Source organism: Chaetura pelagica, unplaced genomic scaffold (genome assembly GCF_000747805.2).
Source record: "Chaetura pelagica isolate M959 unplaced genomic scaffold, ChaPel_1.0 scaffold994, whole genome shotgun sequence".
Classification (NCBI taxonomy): domain Eukaryota; kingdom Metazoa; phylum Chordata; class Aves; order Apodiformes; family Apodidae; genus Chaetura; species Chaetura pelagica.
The window spans coordinates 28,871-46,163 of record NW_009953121.1 but is presented as its reverse complement, the minus strand read 5'-3'; the positions used below and the strand labels follow the sequence as shown (position 1 = coordinate 46,163).

Here is a 17,293-nt window from a genome sequence, read left to right as displayed (position 1 = left end):
CGGAGCGGGCACGGGCGGCATCCCCTCGGCTTCTCCGGGCAGCGGTGCTGGCGTTCCAGGCGGCTTCTGGTACTGCAGCAAGGTCTCCTCCCGGACGGCAGAGAGCAGCGTCTGCAAAACTTGCCCTCTTTGTATAGATCAGAAATCACTGTTCAAATTAGCCAATTAGCACTGGCCAGGTACATACTCTGTCAGAGGCAGCTTTAACCTATTGTCCATTTTTCTGCCAGTTATCATAACCCTTATGCTGTTTTCTTGCTGTGGACTTATCTGGTAGAGCAAGAGGCCTGTTCCAGTCCGTCCTTGGCTAAATCAGCAAAAAGATGCCACTCTTGCTTTGCTGGCTTGAAAGGCATTTTGTTTAGTCTTATGTGGGGGGAGAGAAGATGGACTGTTCCCCACAGATGGAAACCAGAAATCTGCCCTCCTATGTGTAAATCTGTATGATGTATTCAGTCATGCTATCTTCTTTGAATGTGAACTAGAGGATATTAATTCATTCTCTTTCTGTCTCTCTCCCTCATTCTTTAAGTTAGGACAGTTTATGGACTGATAACTAGCAGAGTTTAATGTAATATCTAACAAGATAAGTAGTTTATTACAAAACATAGAAGCGTAAAACTGACTATGAGGCAAGGCTTATATTTGTAATAGCATGCTTGCATTTTTAAAAGAAAAGTCCACTGCTCACCTCAACTCATTTATGAGTTGTACTGGTTTTACTTTGTGCAGCTGCAGAAATCAACTTTGATCATGGTGCTGCAGTTACATCAATACAATTCTACTCAACATATAAGAAATGAAAACCAATTATTTTCGTTCTAACTAGAGATTTCATTGTCTAAACTAAATAAAACAAACTGTATTTAAAGTATCCTATTTAATAGAATGCTTTTAGAAAAGAAAACTTTAGAGACCTAATACCCTAGTCCTTCTATAAAATTTAATTTTAATCCACCTAATTTTATCTCTAACCTTCTCAGAAATATATTAGGTTAATAATATATGTTATTTTAAAATCTAAAGATATAACAAGTTAAAGAATACCCTGGAGTATGGGGAATGAAACATTTAAATGAATGTGCTAAATTTCTGAATTCTGAGGTGTTACTTATCTTCGCATTGCTACAAGCCTACATATTGCTGCACAAAACCAGATTTTTCCCTTTATTTTGTTTTCCACCATTCTCATGCATGTACATAGCTAAACCATTGAAGAACTGGTATTTTTGTTAAGGAGACAGGAATGTATTTCAACCAAGAGGAATATTTCATAAATGCAAAGCTTGAACCAGTAAATAGTGGTCAGTCTTTTGATTGTTTCATTGATAGTCAGATGCTGCAATTACAAGAAAAAAAAGTGCAGATAGTTTCCTTTTTCTTGGATTTTTTTTTTGTGGTGTGTGTTGGGTTTTTTTGGTGGTGCTCTGTTTGTTTGGTATGGAGTATTTTTGTTTGCTTGTCTTTCTTCCCTGGTTGTAGTCTGTCTGTCTTTTCACTGAGTGTCACTGATTCTTTACCTAAATTGTTCACAACTTACTTTCATCCTCTTTTCTTCCCTTAATTTTATCCATGCCTGTCCATTCTCTCTAAATAATTCCCCCTCTCCCCCTGTTAGTTTTCCACTCTGCCATTAACCTTGTACTATGGTGAGAAATGGAGTATATATATAGAGATGAGTTGTTGAGAGGATTCGCATGACATGGCCCATACTTTGTGCCACTGAAGGCTGTAGATATTTTCTGTGTCCATATTATGGACTGTTTTACCAACCACATATTTACTTTCTACTTAAAAACTTGTGGGTTGGTTTTGTGTTTGTTGTTTTTTTTTAATTTAACATTTTGATAGGAATTTTCTTTGGAATGTTAATTTGCAGTAAAGGAGAATATACATAATTGATAAGAAAAAAAGGGAAGAAAGTAACATACAGAAGTAGCACTTTGAATGTGTAGTTATTATCCATAGCATAAACTTTTATAATACTACTTTCCTTGCTATATTGTCTTGGCTTCACTTTTTAATTGTGTATTATTGTTGTCCTGTTAAGAGCTGACATCATTATGATGGTAGCTTTTAATATATTATTCTCGATATATGCTGTCCTTTCATTGTTTTCCTTTCACTAAGGGGTACTTTGTATCACCCTTTGTACACTGTAGTTTCTTCCTCCCTGCAATGTCTTTTACAATATCTGTTGTTTCTTATAAAGCATCAAGAGTATTACTGAATATGCAAGACCTCATTTGCATAAATGTAAAATGAGTTTCTACTCTGAACTGCTACACCCTGATATGTTGTTTAAAAGCTTTCCAATGCAGCAGTTCTTTGATTTTCTTAATTCAGCTAATATTCATTAACAGTTTCATTTTTTTCAATCTAGAGGTAGGAATGCTCTGCTACTGGTAATAGCTACTGTACAAAGCTGATAATGTAAAATTTTCTAAATATCAATTCTTCTTGCCTAATTGCAAGCTGCTATGATGTAGTACTTTTAACTCTTGTTACAGTTGGGGAATGAAAAACCAAAGCACAAAACTTGTCTGCCAGTCAAGCTATTAGTTGTTGCATGCTGTTCTACATGTATCTTTTCCCCTAACTGCTTGATATTTTGAATTCCCTAAATGAGTGAGTTCAGTAATGTTCTTGGTGACATCAAATTTGAGTTCTAGTTTCACTGGACCTCAGTCTCTAGTTCTGGAATTGAATTCTTTTTTGCCAGTTGTATAACAGATGCAGTTTTGCTCTCAACACAGCAGATGTAATATTTGGACCCAAATATTCCCATGTGGTTTCATCATATTGTGCTTTTTGTGTAATCTAATCCCATCACGTAATCCATCGGTCTCCCTCTGTCTTTTGTTTACTCTCATCTGTTTACCCACATTGTCATACATAAAAACAAACTTCATAGGGTAAGAGACAGACTTCTTGCATCAGTGTGGTTAGTTCCCAGCTGGTGCAGGCAACTACATTCTGTAACATCTGTATGATCCATCTTTAAAGTAATGGTGTTGCTTATCTATGCTACTACTCCTAATGGAAAGAAAGTGGCAGCTCTGAGGGTGAGAAGCTCCATTCTGGTTTTCTTCTTGCTTGCATTCATGGCTGCCATTTATTGTTGTGTTAGCATTGCCCTGTAGCATTCTTCCTTTGTAACCTTCTTTGACTGCCTTGGAGAGAGCAACCACATCCCCCCTTGACCTTTATTTTGTTAGCTAAACAAACTAACCCCTTCTAATCTCCTCTTAGAAAGCTTGCTCTTCTTTCCCTGACCATCCTTGCTCTCTGCACTTGTTCCACTCTCAGATCTGGATCTTGCCAGTTCATGTTTATTATCTTGTATCTGTGGAGAAAGTTTTTATTTTAAGTGTCTGATGTTTACAGCTTTCCCAGGCAATCAGGAAGGGAATGTGAAGAGATTCCCCCCAACACGGTTTGGCTTGGGATCAGCAATTAAACTAGCGACAACAATGCTCTCAATCCCCTCCCCCTCCCATCCAGGTAGGGAAGGAGAGAGAGAATAAGGAGACTTTCTGGATTGAAAACTAAGCTACACAGCTTTAATGAAATACTAATGATAAAAGAAAATGTGTACAATTATATACAAGTATGTGCAGGAATGTGCAAAACTCCTATCACCTCTCCCCACCCCCAGCAACTCCCACAGCACTTTCCTTAGCAGTTCCAAAATGGAAGAGGCAGGAGCTGAGGGGAGAGTTAAGAGGGTCAGGAATGCACGAGCCTAGGGATCAACGGTGATGGATAAATGGAGTCCTCCCTGGATGCCGGCCATGGATGGAAGAGAAGGAGAAAAGGAAGAAGGGAGTTGACTTCTGTGATCCCTGAATTTTTATCAAATTCTACGTAGATATATGGAATGGAATACTTTGGTTGGTCAGTTTTGCCATCTGTCTAGTCTGCTCCTCCCTACAGGAGGGTTGCAGATATGACTCTTCAGCTCCTTTAGTATCTGAAGCAGTAGATTCAACAAGCAGAGTAAAATGTCCCTGGTCTCCCAGCAGTAACATAAACATTCAAGTGCTATCAGTCCACTAGCTGGAAAACTTACGTGCTGCTTATAAAGAGAGTTAACTGAATGGGAAAAAAAAAAAGAAAAATCAGTAAAAGGAAGATTGGCTTAATCCTGGCTCAAACCAGGACATCCCCCCTTGTTTCTGTGTTGCATACAGGATTTCTGGTAAGCCTTAGCTTTGATGCAGTTTCAGTCAGGAGAGGAGAGATAATCAGACATGACCTTTTTCTTGTATATGCAACCTATGTGTGAAAGGTGTTCTTACCTTTCAATTACAACTTAAAATCTAAACTTTTTTTTAGCTTTTCTGACTTTGCTGTTGCAGACTTATTGTGGGAAAAGTTAAGTCCTTTTTTTTTTAAATTAAGAATTCCTTATTTATGGAACTAAAGAAACCACTGAAATTCTGTGTATATATGTATATGCATTCGTTTCGGGTAAAGAAACTCCAGTATCAAGTAGTATTGGAAACTGCTCTGGATGTTTGAAGTGTTTTCTCCTGGATTAAAAAAATCTCATTGGTGTGGCATAAGAAAGAATGAGATTAAAATGACTGAGATAGAAATGACAGTGATCTTTTGGTTTATATATAATTTCAAAAACTGTTGGATTGTTGTCACCGTTTGACTCAGGTCTGACAACAATGCTCTCGATCCCCTCCCCCTCCCACCCAGGTAGGGAAGGAGAGAGAGAAAAAGAGAGAGACTTGGCTGGATTGAAAACTAAACTACACAGCTTTAATTAAAACACTAATGAATCATACAGGAAAATATATACAATTATATACAGATATGTTCAGGTATGGGCAAAAGCCTCTTGCCTCCCCCCACCCCAGCAACTCCCACAGCACTTCCCTGAACTGGGAAGAGTCCCGAGGAATCCCGGAGCTGCTGCTGGAGAAAGCAGAGAGTTATGGGGGTCACGAGAGATCAAGCCTAAGGGTCGACGGTGATGGATGAGCAGAGTCCTTCCCGGATACCGGCCATGGACGGAAGAGAAGGGGAGAAGAAGAAGGAAGGAAGTTGTCTTCTGTGATCTCTGACCTTCCTTTGAGCTTACGTAGATATATGGAATGGAATATCTTTGGCCAATTTTGCTGTCTGTCTAACTCAGCCTCCTACGGGGGGGTCACAGATCTCCCCACAGTGTCTGAGCCGGCAGAGTGAAGGTGCGGCCTTGAAGCCTCAGTAGTTAGAAAAACATTCCACTGTCTTATCAGCTTTAGCTAGAGCACAATGTTGCTAGTTAAAAGAAAGCTTACTGAAGGAAAAAAAAAATAGCAAAACGAAAATTGGCTTCATCCTGGCTCAAACCAGGACACTTGTAAAGTAAGTGTAAGCAAATCATAGTTTCAGCATCTTCAGTAGATGGCATAAATGCTGAAAGAAGAAGTCTTTTTACTGTTTTGCAAACTGTTAACACAGGAGCCTGTCTATAATAGGTAAATGTATATATATATAAAGTTACTTTCCTTTAATTTATTTTGCTTGTCTTCAGAAAAGATAATGTTCTATTTTTGTCATTTCATTAGTAGAAAAATATTGGATTGTAATCTTTGGAATTTTTTGTTGCTTGGGAACTGCAGTTGAAATTATTGTGATGATCTCTATCTTTTCGTTGAGGGAGTTGGTTTGTGTGGTTTTTTTTCTTTGAGTTTAATAGTATGGGCTTCCTTACAAAACTGGATGCACAAATTCCTTTTTCAGTAGTTGAATATAAACTGTGCTGTTTTACAGGAAATAAACTAACTAGTTCAGTGGTGACTAAGATTTTGTATTTTTCACTTGACTTTTGCATCTGTAAATTACTGCTTTTGTTTTTGCTAGCTTCTTAAATGAAGAATATCTCCTTCTCCAAAACTGGGAAGTAAATATAGCAGCTAATTTCTTAAACTGGTTATGGATTAAGTGCTGTCCACTGCAGTATGAACCAATGGTCATTTTGTTATATATATTTTTTAGTTGATATTGTATAACCTGAGCGACTTTTCTTCTGATTGCCTTATCTTGCTTCATTTCTGGTGAAGGGTTCTGCTTCTGAGACCAAAAGCTTGTGTTTTGATCGCTTAATGCCATTTGGTATTTAAATTCTACATTTTTCTGCCCACTTTTGACAAAATTTAATTAGCATGCAGCTGAGGTTATGGTCTGTATTTCATTTATGTTATTGAATTTAAAATTATCTTAAGTAAACTAAGAATTGTAATTTGTTGTTGTTGTTTTTTTAGTGCTTGGGAGATGGGAAGTAATGATAGCTGGCACCTGAACTAAAATATCTGTGTAGACGCTACCATCCCAGAACTTCAGGATGAATGGGGATATGCCTCATGTTCCCATCACTACTCTTGCAGGGATTGCTAGTCTTACAGACCGTAAGTACTCTTCTTTCTTTTTTTTGTGTCTTTGTTATGTTCCCTTCTACTTCTTCAGTAAATACCATTTTAAAAATACTAAAAAGATATATATTTTTTTTAAGTTATTAAAAGTAAATATATTCAAAATCAGATTTGGTATTTAAAAAATTAATTTTTTCATTGCTTGAATTTAAAAAATATATTTAAAACATGCTAATTTAAAAATGAAATTAAATGTAGATGTTAAACACTTGTAAGTAAACCTGAAACACAGGAATATCATTCAGTAACATATCTGGTTACCTCACAAATAAAGAAAACCATATAAATGATAAAATACTTCTCTAAAATATGCATCTCATCATCTTTACTGAAGAGAAAGAGAGAAGAGTAGACTGATAGTCAGCTAGAGAGAGTTATGGAATATGCTGAATATACTTGAAACCTAGTACCTTAGTTTTGGACAAAGTACAAAAAAGTTACTCTAATTAGCAGGTGCAAAGAATGGCTGCTAGAATGGAAACAAGCGGGTGAACATATAAGGCTTTTTTCTTGGATGTGCAGCCTACAAAAGGAGCAGATGAGGTTTGTGTGCTGTCTTTAAATACATCAGGAAGACAAAATGCAAAAAAAAGAAAAAGAACTGTTTATGTTAAAAGCTGATAATGGTGCAAAACCAAATCATTATAATCTGACCAAAAGTAAATTTCTGGTGGGAGCTAACAGGAGATTTATTACTGTAATGAGGTCCAAGAACAGCCATTTCAATAAGAAAAATTGGAACAAAGATGCATCATTTTGTAAAGGTGTAAGCAAGAGTTTATAGCTCGGTTGACTATCTGAGGATAATTGGACTTAGTGACCCAAGTGTTTCTTCTGAGCTTGTTTTTAGTATTATACTGTTGAAATTTCAAGACTTGCCAAGAGAAACTGAAAGTATATAACCCAGAAATTGAATTTAATTGCCTACAGTGAAAAAAGAAGTTGTATAGCATCCTTGTAGATAAGTTGATCAAGTATGGGTTTGGTGATCAGGTAGTGAGGTGGATCAGGAACTGGTTGAAAGGAAGGAGGCAGAGAGTTGTAGTCAATGGGGCAGAATCTGGTTGGAGGTGTGTGACTAGTGGAGTCCCTCAGGGGTGGGTACTGGGACCGGTGTTGTTCAACATCTTCATCAACAACCTGGATGAGGGTATAGAATGTACCCTCAGCAAGTTTGCTGATGACACTAAGCTGGGAGGAGTGGCTGACACACCAGAAGGCTGTGCTGCCATTCAGAGAGACTTAGACAGGCTGGAGAGTTGGGCGGGGAGAAACATGATGAAATTCAACAAGGGGAAGTGTAGAGTCTTGCATTCGGGGAAGAACAACACCATGTCCCAGTACAGGTTGGGGGCTGACCTGCTGGAGAGCAGTGTAGGTGAAAGGGACCTGGGGGTCCTGCTAGACAAGAGGATGACCATGAGCCAGCAATGTGCCCTTGTGGCCAAGAAGGCCAATGGCATCCTGGGGTGCATTAGAAAGGGGTGGTTAGTCGGTCAAGAGAGGTTCTCCTCCCCCTCTCTTCTGCCTTGGTGAGGCTGCATCTGGAATATTGTGTCCAGTTCTGGGCCCCTCAGTTCAAGAAGGACAGGGAACTGCTCGAAAGAGTCCAGCGCAGAGCTACGAAGATGATGAAGGGAGTGGAACATCTGCCTTATGAGGAAAGGCTGAGGGAGCTGGGTCTCTTTAGCTTGGAGAAAAGGAGACTGAGCTGGGACAGGCTGCCCAGGGAGGTTGTGGAGTCTCCTTCACTGGAGACATTCAAAACCCACCTGGACACGTTCCTATGTGATGTACTCTAGGTGACCCTGCTCTGGCAGGGGGGTTGGACTAGATGATCTTTCGAGGTCCCTTCCAACCCCTAGGATTCTATGATTTGAGGGGAAAACCCCTACTTTTTCATGTCTTTCTGATATTCAGAAATATTAAAATTGGAAGATGCTGCTTATGTATTTATATGTGTATATATGTATCATTATGTGTGTCTAATAATGAGCCATCAAGATGCAAATCATAAGCTTCTGGAGAAGGGGCAGCTTTTCAGCACTAAGTATTTGCAGGTAAGGTTTGAAAGAAGTCAAAATATTGAACTGGTAGAAGTCATTGGTCAAACTCCTGTTGCAAGAGTTTCTTGAAACACTGAACTACCTTTTGTGGGATTAGCCCTTGTGTTAGGTTAATTTGCTTCTTCATCTGCCATATTTTATGTTTAAAAACTCAGGAGTAGGTGAAAGAGAAAGGCTTGTCACTGCCTCACTTTATTTATCTTTATTTGAAAATAAGGAACTGGAATGAACAAGTCCTGTTGCCTTAAAACAAGGACATGATGACTAAAGACAGTAGAGTAGGCTCAATTCACTATCTGAATCTATGCTGTTTTAGTAAATATATTTTGCTGATCTTGCTATTTTTTCAAGTTTCAGGGCACAATCAAGGTAATCTAATGCAAATAATGAAAGCTAGCTATTTTAAGATATTCTATGCTTTTATTTGAATTGCAGTTTATTTCTAAATACAAGCATGATGTACATTGTATGAGGAAAAAGCCCTGGAATTCTGTCCTTCCCACCCTTTAAAAAATAAATAATTTTCAAAATATAAAAGAGCCAAAAGAGTATATTTCACAGTTGTGTTTTGTTTTTTTCTGAAGCTATTTCTAATATAATCAACCTGGGAATTTGAAGTCAGAGTCAACTTGTTTTCATCACAGAATCACAGAATCACCAAGGCTGGAAAAGATCTTTAGGATCATCAAGTCCAGCCTGTGACCTAACATCACCACATCAGCCAGATCATGGCACTAAGTGCCACATCCAGCCTTTCCTTAAGCACATCCAGGGACGGTGCCTCCACCACTTCCCTGGGAAATCCATTCCAATGTCTAATCACCCTCTCCGTGAGGAAGTACTTCCTAATATCCAACCTAAACCTCCCCTGGCACAGATTCCGGTTGTGCCCTCTTGTCTTCTTGCTAGTTGCCTGGGAGAAGAGTCCGAACTATGAAAGTGACTTTCCTGTGTAGTAGGCTTTTTGGCCTCTTCTGGCTTGCTCTCGTCTCTGTAGCCCTGCCAAATAATCTGGTCAAGGCTTCTTATTTGGCACACTTCCTTTTTGTTCCTGTATACTTAAGAATGCCCTCTGAAGAGATGGTGTATTCATTTATAATCTGATTGAAATATTGTAATAGGTGTTTTCATTATACAAATCTTTTACCAAGAATTGCCATTCAGAGTCTAGGAGGTTCCTCCAGTGCATTGATGATAACTTCTAAATGCAAATGGTGGGCAAGCCGACTAGGAGAGGAGCGCTGCTGGATCTTGTGCTCACCAACAAGGAGGGTCTGGTTGAAGTGGTGAAAGTCAATGGCTGCCTTGGCTGCAGTGACCATGAGATGGTGGAGTGCAGGATCCTGTGTGGGAGGAACAGAATACCCAGCAGGACCAGAACTCTGGACTTCCACAGGGCCAACTTTGGCCTCTTCAATCAATTATTGAGAGAAGTCCCATGGGACAGGGTACTAGATGGTAAAGGGGCTCAAGATAGTTGGTCAACATTCAAGGACCACTTCTTGCAAGCTCAGGATCAGAGCATCCCAATGGGTAGGAAATCAAGTAAGGGAGCCAGGAGAACCGCATGGTTAAACAAGGAACTGCTGGGCAAACTCAAGTGGAAAAAGAGAATCTATGGATCATGGAAGGAGGGGCTGGCCACTTGGGAGGAATATAGGACTGTTGTCAGAGGATGTAGGGAGGCAATAAAGAAAGCTAAGGCCTCCTTGGAACTAAACCTTGCTAGGGAGGTCAAAGACAATAGAAAGGGCTTCTTCAAATACATTGCAGATAGAACTAACACTAGAGGCAATATAGGCCCGCTGCTGAATGAGGTGGGTGCCCTGGTGACAGAGGATATAAAGAAGGCAGAGGTGCTGAATGCCTTCTTTGCCTCTGTCTTTACTGCTGCAGGCTTTCCCCAGGAGCCCCAGATCCCTATAGCCCCAGAAGAAGTCAGGATGAAGGAGGAGTTTGCCATGGTAGATGAGGATCGGGTTAGGGATCAGTTAAGCAGTCTGGACATCCATAAATCGATGGGTCCGGATGGAAAACACCCGCGGGTGCTGAGGGAGCAGGCGGAGGTCATTGCTAGGCCACTCTCCATCATCTTTGGTAAGTCGTGGGCAACAGGAGAGGTGCCTGAGGACTGGAGGATAGCAAATGTCACTCTACAAGAAGGGCAAGTGTACAAGAAGGGCAAGAAGGAGGACCCGAATAACTATAGACTGGTCCACATCACCTCCATCCCTGGAAAGGTGATGGAACGACTTGTTCTTGGCACTATCTCTAGGCATATCAACGATGAGGGGGTCATTAAGAGCAGTCAACATGGTTTTACCAAGGGAACGTCATGTTTGACCAACCTTAGAGCCTTCTATGAGGAAGTAACTAGGTGGGTAGATGATGGTAGAGCAGTAGATGTGGTATATCTTGATTTCAGTAAAGCATTTGACACTGTCTCCCACAGCATCCTTGTAGATAAGTTGATCAAGTATGGGTTTGGTGATCAGGTAGTGAGGTGGATCATGAACTGGTTGAAAGGAAGAAGTCAGAGAGTTGTGGTCAATGGGGCAGAATCTAGTTGGAGGTCTGTGACTAGTGGAGTCCCTCAGGGGTCAGTACTGGAACCGGTACTATTCAGTATTTTCCTCAACGACCTGGATGAGGGAACAGAGTGTGCCCTCAGCAAGTTTGCTGATGACACTAAGCTGGGAGGAGTGGCTGACACACCAGAAGGCTGTGCTGCCATTCAGCGAGACCTAGACAGGCTGGAGAGTTGGGCAGGGAGAAACCTGATGAAGTTCAACAAGGGCAAGTGTAGAGTCTTGCACCTGGAGAAGAACAACCCCATGGACCAGTACAGGTTGGGGGCTGACCTGCTGGAGAGCAGTGTAGGTGAAAGGGACCTGGGGGTCCTGCTAGACAGGAGGATGACCATGAGCCAGCAATGTGCCCTTGTGGCCAAGAAGGCCAATGGCATCCTGGGGTGCATTAGAAAGGGGTGGTTAGTCGGTCAAGAGAGGTTCTCCTCCCCCTCTCTTCTGCCTTGGTGAGGCTGCATCTGGAGTATTGTGTCCAGTTCTGGGCCCCTCAGTTCAAGAAGGACAGGGAACTGCTTGAAAGAGTCCAGCGCAGAGCTACAAAGATGATGAAGGGAGTGGAACATCTGCCTTATGAGGAAAGGCTGAGGGAGCTGGGTCTCTTTAGCTTGGAGGAGACTGAGGGGCGACCTCATCAGTGTTTACAAATACATTAAGGGCAAGTGTCTGGAGGGTGGAGCCAGGCTTTTTACACTGATGTCCAGTGATAGGACAAGGGGCAATGGGTACAAACTGGAGCATAGGAGGTTCCATGTAAACATCAGAAAAAACCTCTTTCCTGTGAGAGTGACAGAGCTCTGGAACAGGCTGCCCAGAGAGGCTGTGGAGTCTCCTTCTCTGGAGACATTCAAAACCCACCTGGATGCGTTCCTGTGTGATGTGCTCTAGGTGATCCTGCTCTGGCAGGGGGGTTGGACTAGATGATCTTTCGAGGTCCCTTCCAACCCCTAGGATTCTGTGATTTGTGAATAGGTATATTGACTGAATTGACGTTTTAATGATCATTGCATCCAATGATACTAGCCTTTTCTTGAGAAGATTGCTTACATAGAACTGAGTACAACAGGAGAAGAATAAACTGAGAATTTAATTAGTGTCTTAAATTGGTTGTTGGTTTTTTTAGGTTTTTTGGTGGTGGGGTTTATGATTTTGGTTATTTTTTAATCTACCCATTCCATACAAAGTGGAAACAATAATTAAATATGAAGGTCATAGTAGAAAACTTAAAGCATATGATCAATGTACTTATAGCACTGCATGCAACTACAAGGATTTTGAATTTCCTTCGTTCACTTTATCCATGCTTTCAGCTTCAAGAGAAAACTGCCATAACATTAAATAACTTAATATTCTGGAATGTTTAAAAGTATGTTTTTATTCATAATACTTGCCTTAACACAGTTAAATATTTATATGAAAATAATAATATAACTTATGGACTCAACTGCATTACTTTGTTTAAAGCCGAGTCCAACCTTTGTGTGTGTGTGTTCATGATTTAAAAATAATAATCCATAAATCTAGTTGTCAGGTTTTCTTTCTTAATCAGGTGAGGGAATAAGAAGGTGTCCATGTTTGTGTTTCATGAAATGATTATGAACTCCTTTCTGATAATAGTTTTGAACCAGCTGCCTCTTCCATCACCTTTACCTGCTACAACAACAAAAAGCCTACTTTTCAATGGACGGATAGCTGAAGAGGTGAACTGCCTTCTGGCATGCAGGGATGAAAATCTTGTTTCACAACTCATCCACAGTCTCAATCAGGTGTCAACAGATCACATGTATGTATTTTAAACTTCAACTATATCAGATCACTATCCTTATTCCTTGAAATTAAAATGAACTGAACTGAGAAGGATGTTTGAGAGAATCTGAAAATTAGAATGTACAGGGTTTTGATTATCAGATTACCGCTGTATAAGAGTCAATTATTACAGCCAATCAGAACGTTAGTAATTGTCTGACTGCCCTTAAGCATAACTTTTTTTTTTTTTTAAATAAATCTACTGCTGGTTTCATTCTTACTAGTTAGGAGTGCAAACTTTGTGCTATTGATTGTGCAATAGCTATTTCTGTTCCACTTTGGTTAATAATGCACATAGACAAATTATATACCCAGTATTACACAAAAATATAATTTTTAGAGAAACCCATATAAGACCTATGTCAGTTCTGATACTGAACTTAAATATTTTAAGAATTAAAACAGCAAGTATGCTAACATCTCTTTTTGTTAATATAGGTTATTTATTTTTTTTCCATTTTTCTTTGGTGTGTTTTGAATTGTCTTATTTTGACAGCCCTGTCTTTTTCCTATATGTTCCAATCGTTTTGATCAAATAGAAGTAGCTTTTAAAAGTCCTCAAAGCAAACAATAAACAAAAGCACAGGTGCCTTTATAGAAAATCCATTACATTTTTGATGGTTCAAAGGGAATCCTGTGATGTCAAAGAAATGCTAATTTTCCTTTTTTAAAATAAAAGATTCTCGAAATGTTGGGCTGCAACCTGAATGTTATACATTCATGCGTATTTTATTTTCACTCCTACAATAATACTTGATGTTATGCCAAAGTGTTCTTTTATAAAGAAGATCACGATACCAAAGTGAGCACAACAAGCTTTTTATGACAGCCATTTCAAGTGCTTATTAACAAAATAATTTTGAAGGTTAGTAAGAATACTTCTTCCATTCCTTAATGAAGAGAGGAAAAAAATATGGAGGCAGGGAACAGTGCTTTGCAGAGTTGTTTTTATCTATATTATAGCAGTAAATTGTCATGTTTTGTTTTGGTTGGGTGTGCTGGGTTTTTTTTTAATTTTTACTTGACTCATGATTTTTATGAATTGAAAATGCATTTGCCTCTTTATTTGCTTACTTCCACAATTCCAGAGAATTGAAAGATAACCTTGGCAGTGATGATCCAGAGGGAGATATACCAGTCTTGCTTCAGGCTATCCTGGCAAGGAATCCTAATGTTTTCAGGGAGAAAAGCATGCAAAGCAGATATGGGGTACAAAGCGGTAAGGATTTCTGATTACTTATTGATTGTGTTTTATGTTCTGCAAGTTTAGAGGACTAATAGTAACCACAAATATATATGGAGCACAACAGTGATATTTATGCCTTACCTCATATTTGATAGTGATTGTGTTAAAATAAGCGTGGAAATAAACTCTACCATGTATTTTTATAAAAAATAATGTTTAATTTCACTACAAAGCTTACTTTCTAGGATGAGTGATTTGATTTTAAAGTAATTTTATTTGAATTTCTTTATGACTAGGTTAATATATTTCATATATTTCATCCATATATATTTCATATATATGAATATATATATTCACATGTATAAAGCTATCAAAAAGGGGGAAAAGGATTCTTGGCCAGGAGTTAGTGGGGCTCATTGACAGAGCTTTAAACTAGGCTTTAAGGGGGTAGGGGACAAAACTCCTGGATGGTTTAATTTCCAGGACACTGGGCCTGCTGGCATTGGATGGAAAACCTCTGTCCCACAGGGGACAAAGGGTCCTAGGGCAGGAGTTAGCAGGGCTCGTTCACAGAGCTTTAAACTACATTCGAAGTGGGAGGCGGTTGTAGCTGAGTTTGAACTACTGGGGCATTGTTCTAGTATTAATGAAGACAAGAAGGCCTCCTGCCTCCAAAGGTGCCACCAGCGTGCTCAGCTCGCTCCCTGAAATGCCTGCACACCAATGCATGCAGCATGGGGAATAAACAGGAGGAGTTAGAAGTCTGTGTGTGCTCTAAGGGTTATGATCTGGTGGCAATTACAGAAACATGATGGGACAGCACACATGACTGGAATGTGGCCATGGATGGCTCTGTCCTTTTTAGGAAAGATAGGGTGGGGAAGCGAGGTGGTGGAGTTGCTCTTTATGTGAGAGAGCAACTAGAATGTATTGAGTTCTGTCCAGGGGCCAATGAGGAGCAAGTGGAAAGTCTGTGGGCACGAATTAAGGGGCAGGCTGGCATGGGAGATACAGTTGTGGGGATCTATTACAGACCTCCTGATCAGGACAAGGGAGTTGATGAGGCTTTCTACAGGCAGCTGAAAGCAGCCTCACAGCTACAAGGCCTTAGTCCTCATGGGGGATTTTAACTGCCCAGATATTTGCTGGAAGGCCAACACAGCCAACCATTCAGTGTAGGAGGTTCCTCCAGTGCACTGATGATGATTTCTTAATGCAAATGGTGGATAAACCAACTAGGAGAGGAGCGCTGCTGGATCTTGTGCTCACCAACAAGGAGGGTCTGGTTGAAGTGGTGAAAGTCAATGGCTGCCTTGGCTGCAGTGACCATGAGATGGTGGAGTGCAGGATCCTGTGTGGGAGGAACAGAATACCCAGCAGGACCAGAACTCTGGACTTCCACAGGGCCAACTTTGGCCTCTTCAATCAATTATTGAGAGAAGTCCCATGGGACAGGGTACTAGATGGTAAAGGGGCTCAAGATAGTTGGTCAACATTCAAGGACCACTTCTTGCAAGCTCAGGATCAGAGCATCCCAATGGGTAGGAAATCAAGTAAGGGAGCCAGGAGAACCGCATGGTTAAACAAGGAACTGCTGGGCAAACTCAAGTGGAAAAAGAGAATCTATGGATCATGGAAGGAGGGGCTGGCCACTTGGGAGGAATATAGGACTATTGTCAGGGGATGTAGGGAGGCAATAAAGAAAGCTAAGGCCTCCTTGGAACTAAACCTTGCTAGGGAGGTCAAAGACAATAGAAAGGGCTTCTTCAAATACATTGCAGATAGAACTAACACTAGAGGCAATATAGGCCCGCTGCTGAATGAGGTGGGTGCCCTGGTGACAGAGGATATAAAGAAGGCAGAGGTGCTGAATGCCTTCTTTGCCTCTGTCTTTACTGCTGCAGGCTTTCCCCAGGAGCCCCAGATCCCTATAGCCCCAGAAGAAGTCAGGATGAAGGAGGAGTTTGCCATGGTAGATGAGGATCGGGTTAGGGATCAGTTAAGCAGTCTGGACATCCATAAATCGATGGGTCCGGATGGAAAACACCCGCGGGTGCTGAGGGAGCAGGCGGAGGTCATTGCTAGGCCACTCTCCATCATCTTTGGTAAGTCGTGGGCAACAGGAGAGGTGCCTGAGGACTGGAGGATAGCAAATGTCACTCTACAAGAAGGGCAAGTGTACAAGAAGGGCAAGAAGGAGGACCCGAATAACTATAGACTGGTCCACATCACCTCCATCCCTGGAAAGGTGATGGAACGACTTGTTCTTGGCACTATCTCTAGGCATATCAACGATGAGGGGGTCATTAAGAGCAGTCAACATGGTTTTACCAAGGGAACGTCATGTTTGACCAACCTTAGAGCCTTCTATGAGGAAGTAACTAGGTGGGTAGATGATGGTAGAGCAGTAGATGTGGTATATCTTGATTTCAGTAAAGCATTTGACACTGTCTCCCACAGCATCCTTGTAGATAAGTTGATCAAGTATGGGTTTGGTGATCAGGTAGTGAGGTGGATCATGAACTGGTTGAAAGGAAGAAGTCAGAGAGTTGTGGTCAATGGGGCAGAATCTAGTTGGAGGTCTGTGACTAGTGGAGTCCCTCAGGGGTCAGTACTGGAACCGGTACTATTCAGTATTTTCCTCAACGACCTGGATGAGGGAACAGAGTGTGCCCTCAGCAAGTTTGCTGATGACACTAAGCTGGGAGGAGTGGCTGACACACCAGAAGGCTGTGCTGCCATTCAGCGAGACCTAGACAGGCTGGAGAGTTGGGCAGGGAGAAACCTGATGAAGTTCAACAAGGGCAAGTGTAGAGTCTTGCACCTGGAGAAGAACAACCCCATGGACCAGTACAGGTTGGGGGCTGACCTGCTGGAGAGCAGTGTAGGTGAAAGGGACCTGGGGGTCCTGCTAGACAGGAGGATGACCATGAGCCAGCAATGTGCCCTTGTGGCCAAGAAGGCCAATGGCATCCTGGGGTGCATTAGAAAGGGGTGGTTAGTCGGTCAAGAGAGGTTCTCCTCCCCCTCTCTTCTGCCTTGGTGAGGCTGCATCTGGAGTATTGTGTCCAGTTCTGGGCCCCTCAGTTCAAGAAGGACAGGGAACTGCTTGAAAGAGTCCAGCGCAGAGCTACAAAGATGATGAAGGGAGTGGAACATCTGCCTTATGAGGAAAGGCTGAGGGAGCTGGGTCTCTTTAGCTTGGAGGAGACTGAGGGG

General features: G+C 41.1%; 1 protein-coding gene across 1 annotated transcript in view; it reads left to right on the top strand.

Annotated features, from left to right (window-relative positions):
- Positions 1-6,255: 6,255 nt before the first annotated feature.
- LOC104388432 (nipped-B-like protein) overlaps positions 6,256-17,293 on the top strand; it is an 18,137-nt gene continuing 7,099 nt past the window's right edge. Inside the window, exons 1-3 of the mRNA XM_009997296.1 lie at positions 6,256-6,407; positions 12,700-12,865; positions 13,977-14,107. Of these exons, the coding sequence (XP_009995598.1) occupies positions 6,344-6,407; positions 12,700-12,865; positions 13,977-14,107 (361 nt within the window). The 5' untranslated portion in view covers positions 6,256-6,343. The remainder of the gene's footprint in view (positions 6,408-12,699; positions 12,866-13,976; positions 14,108-17,293) is intronic.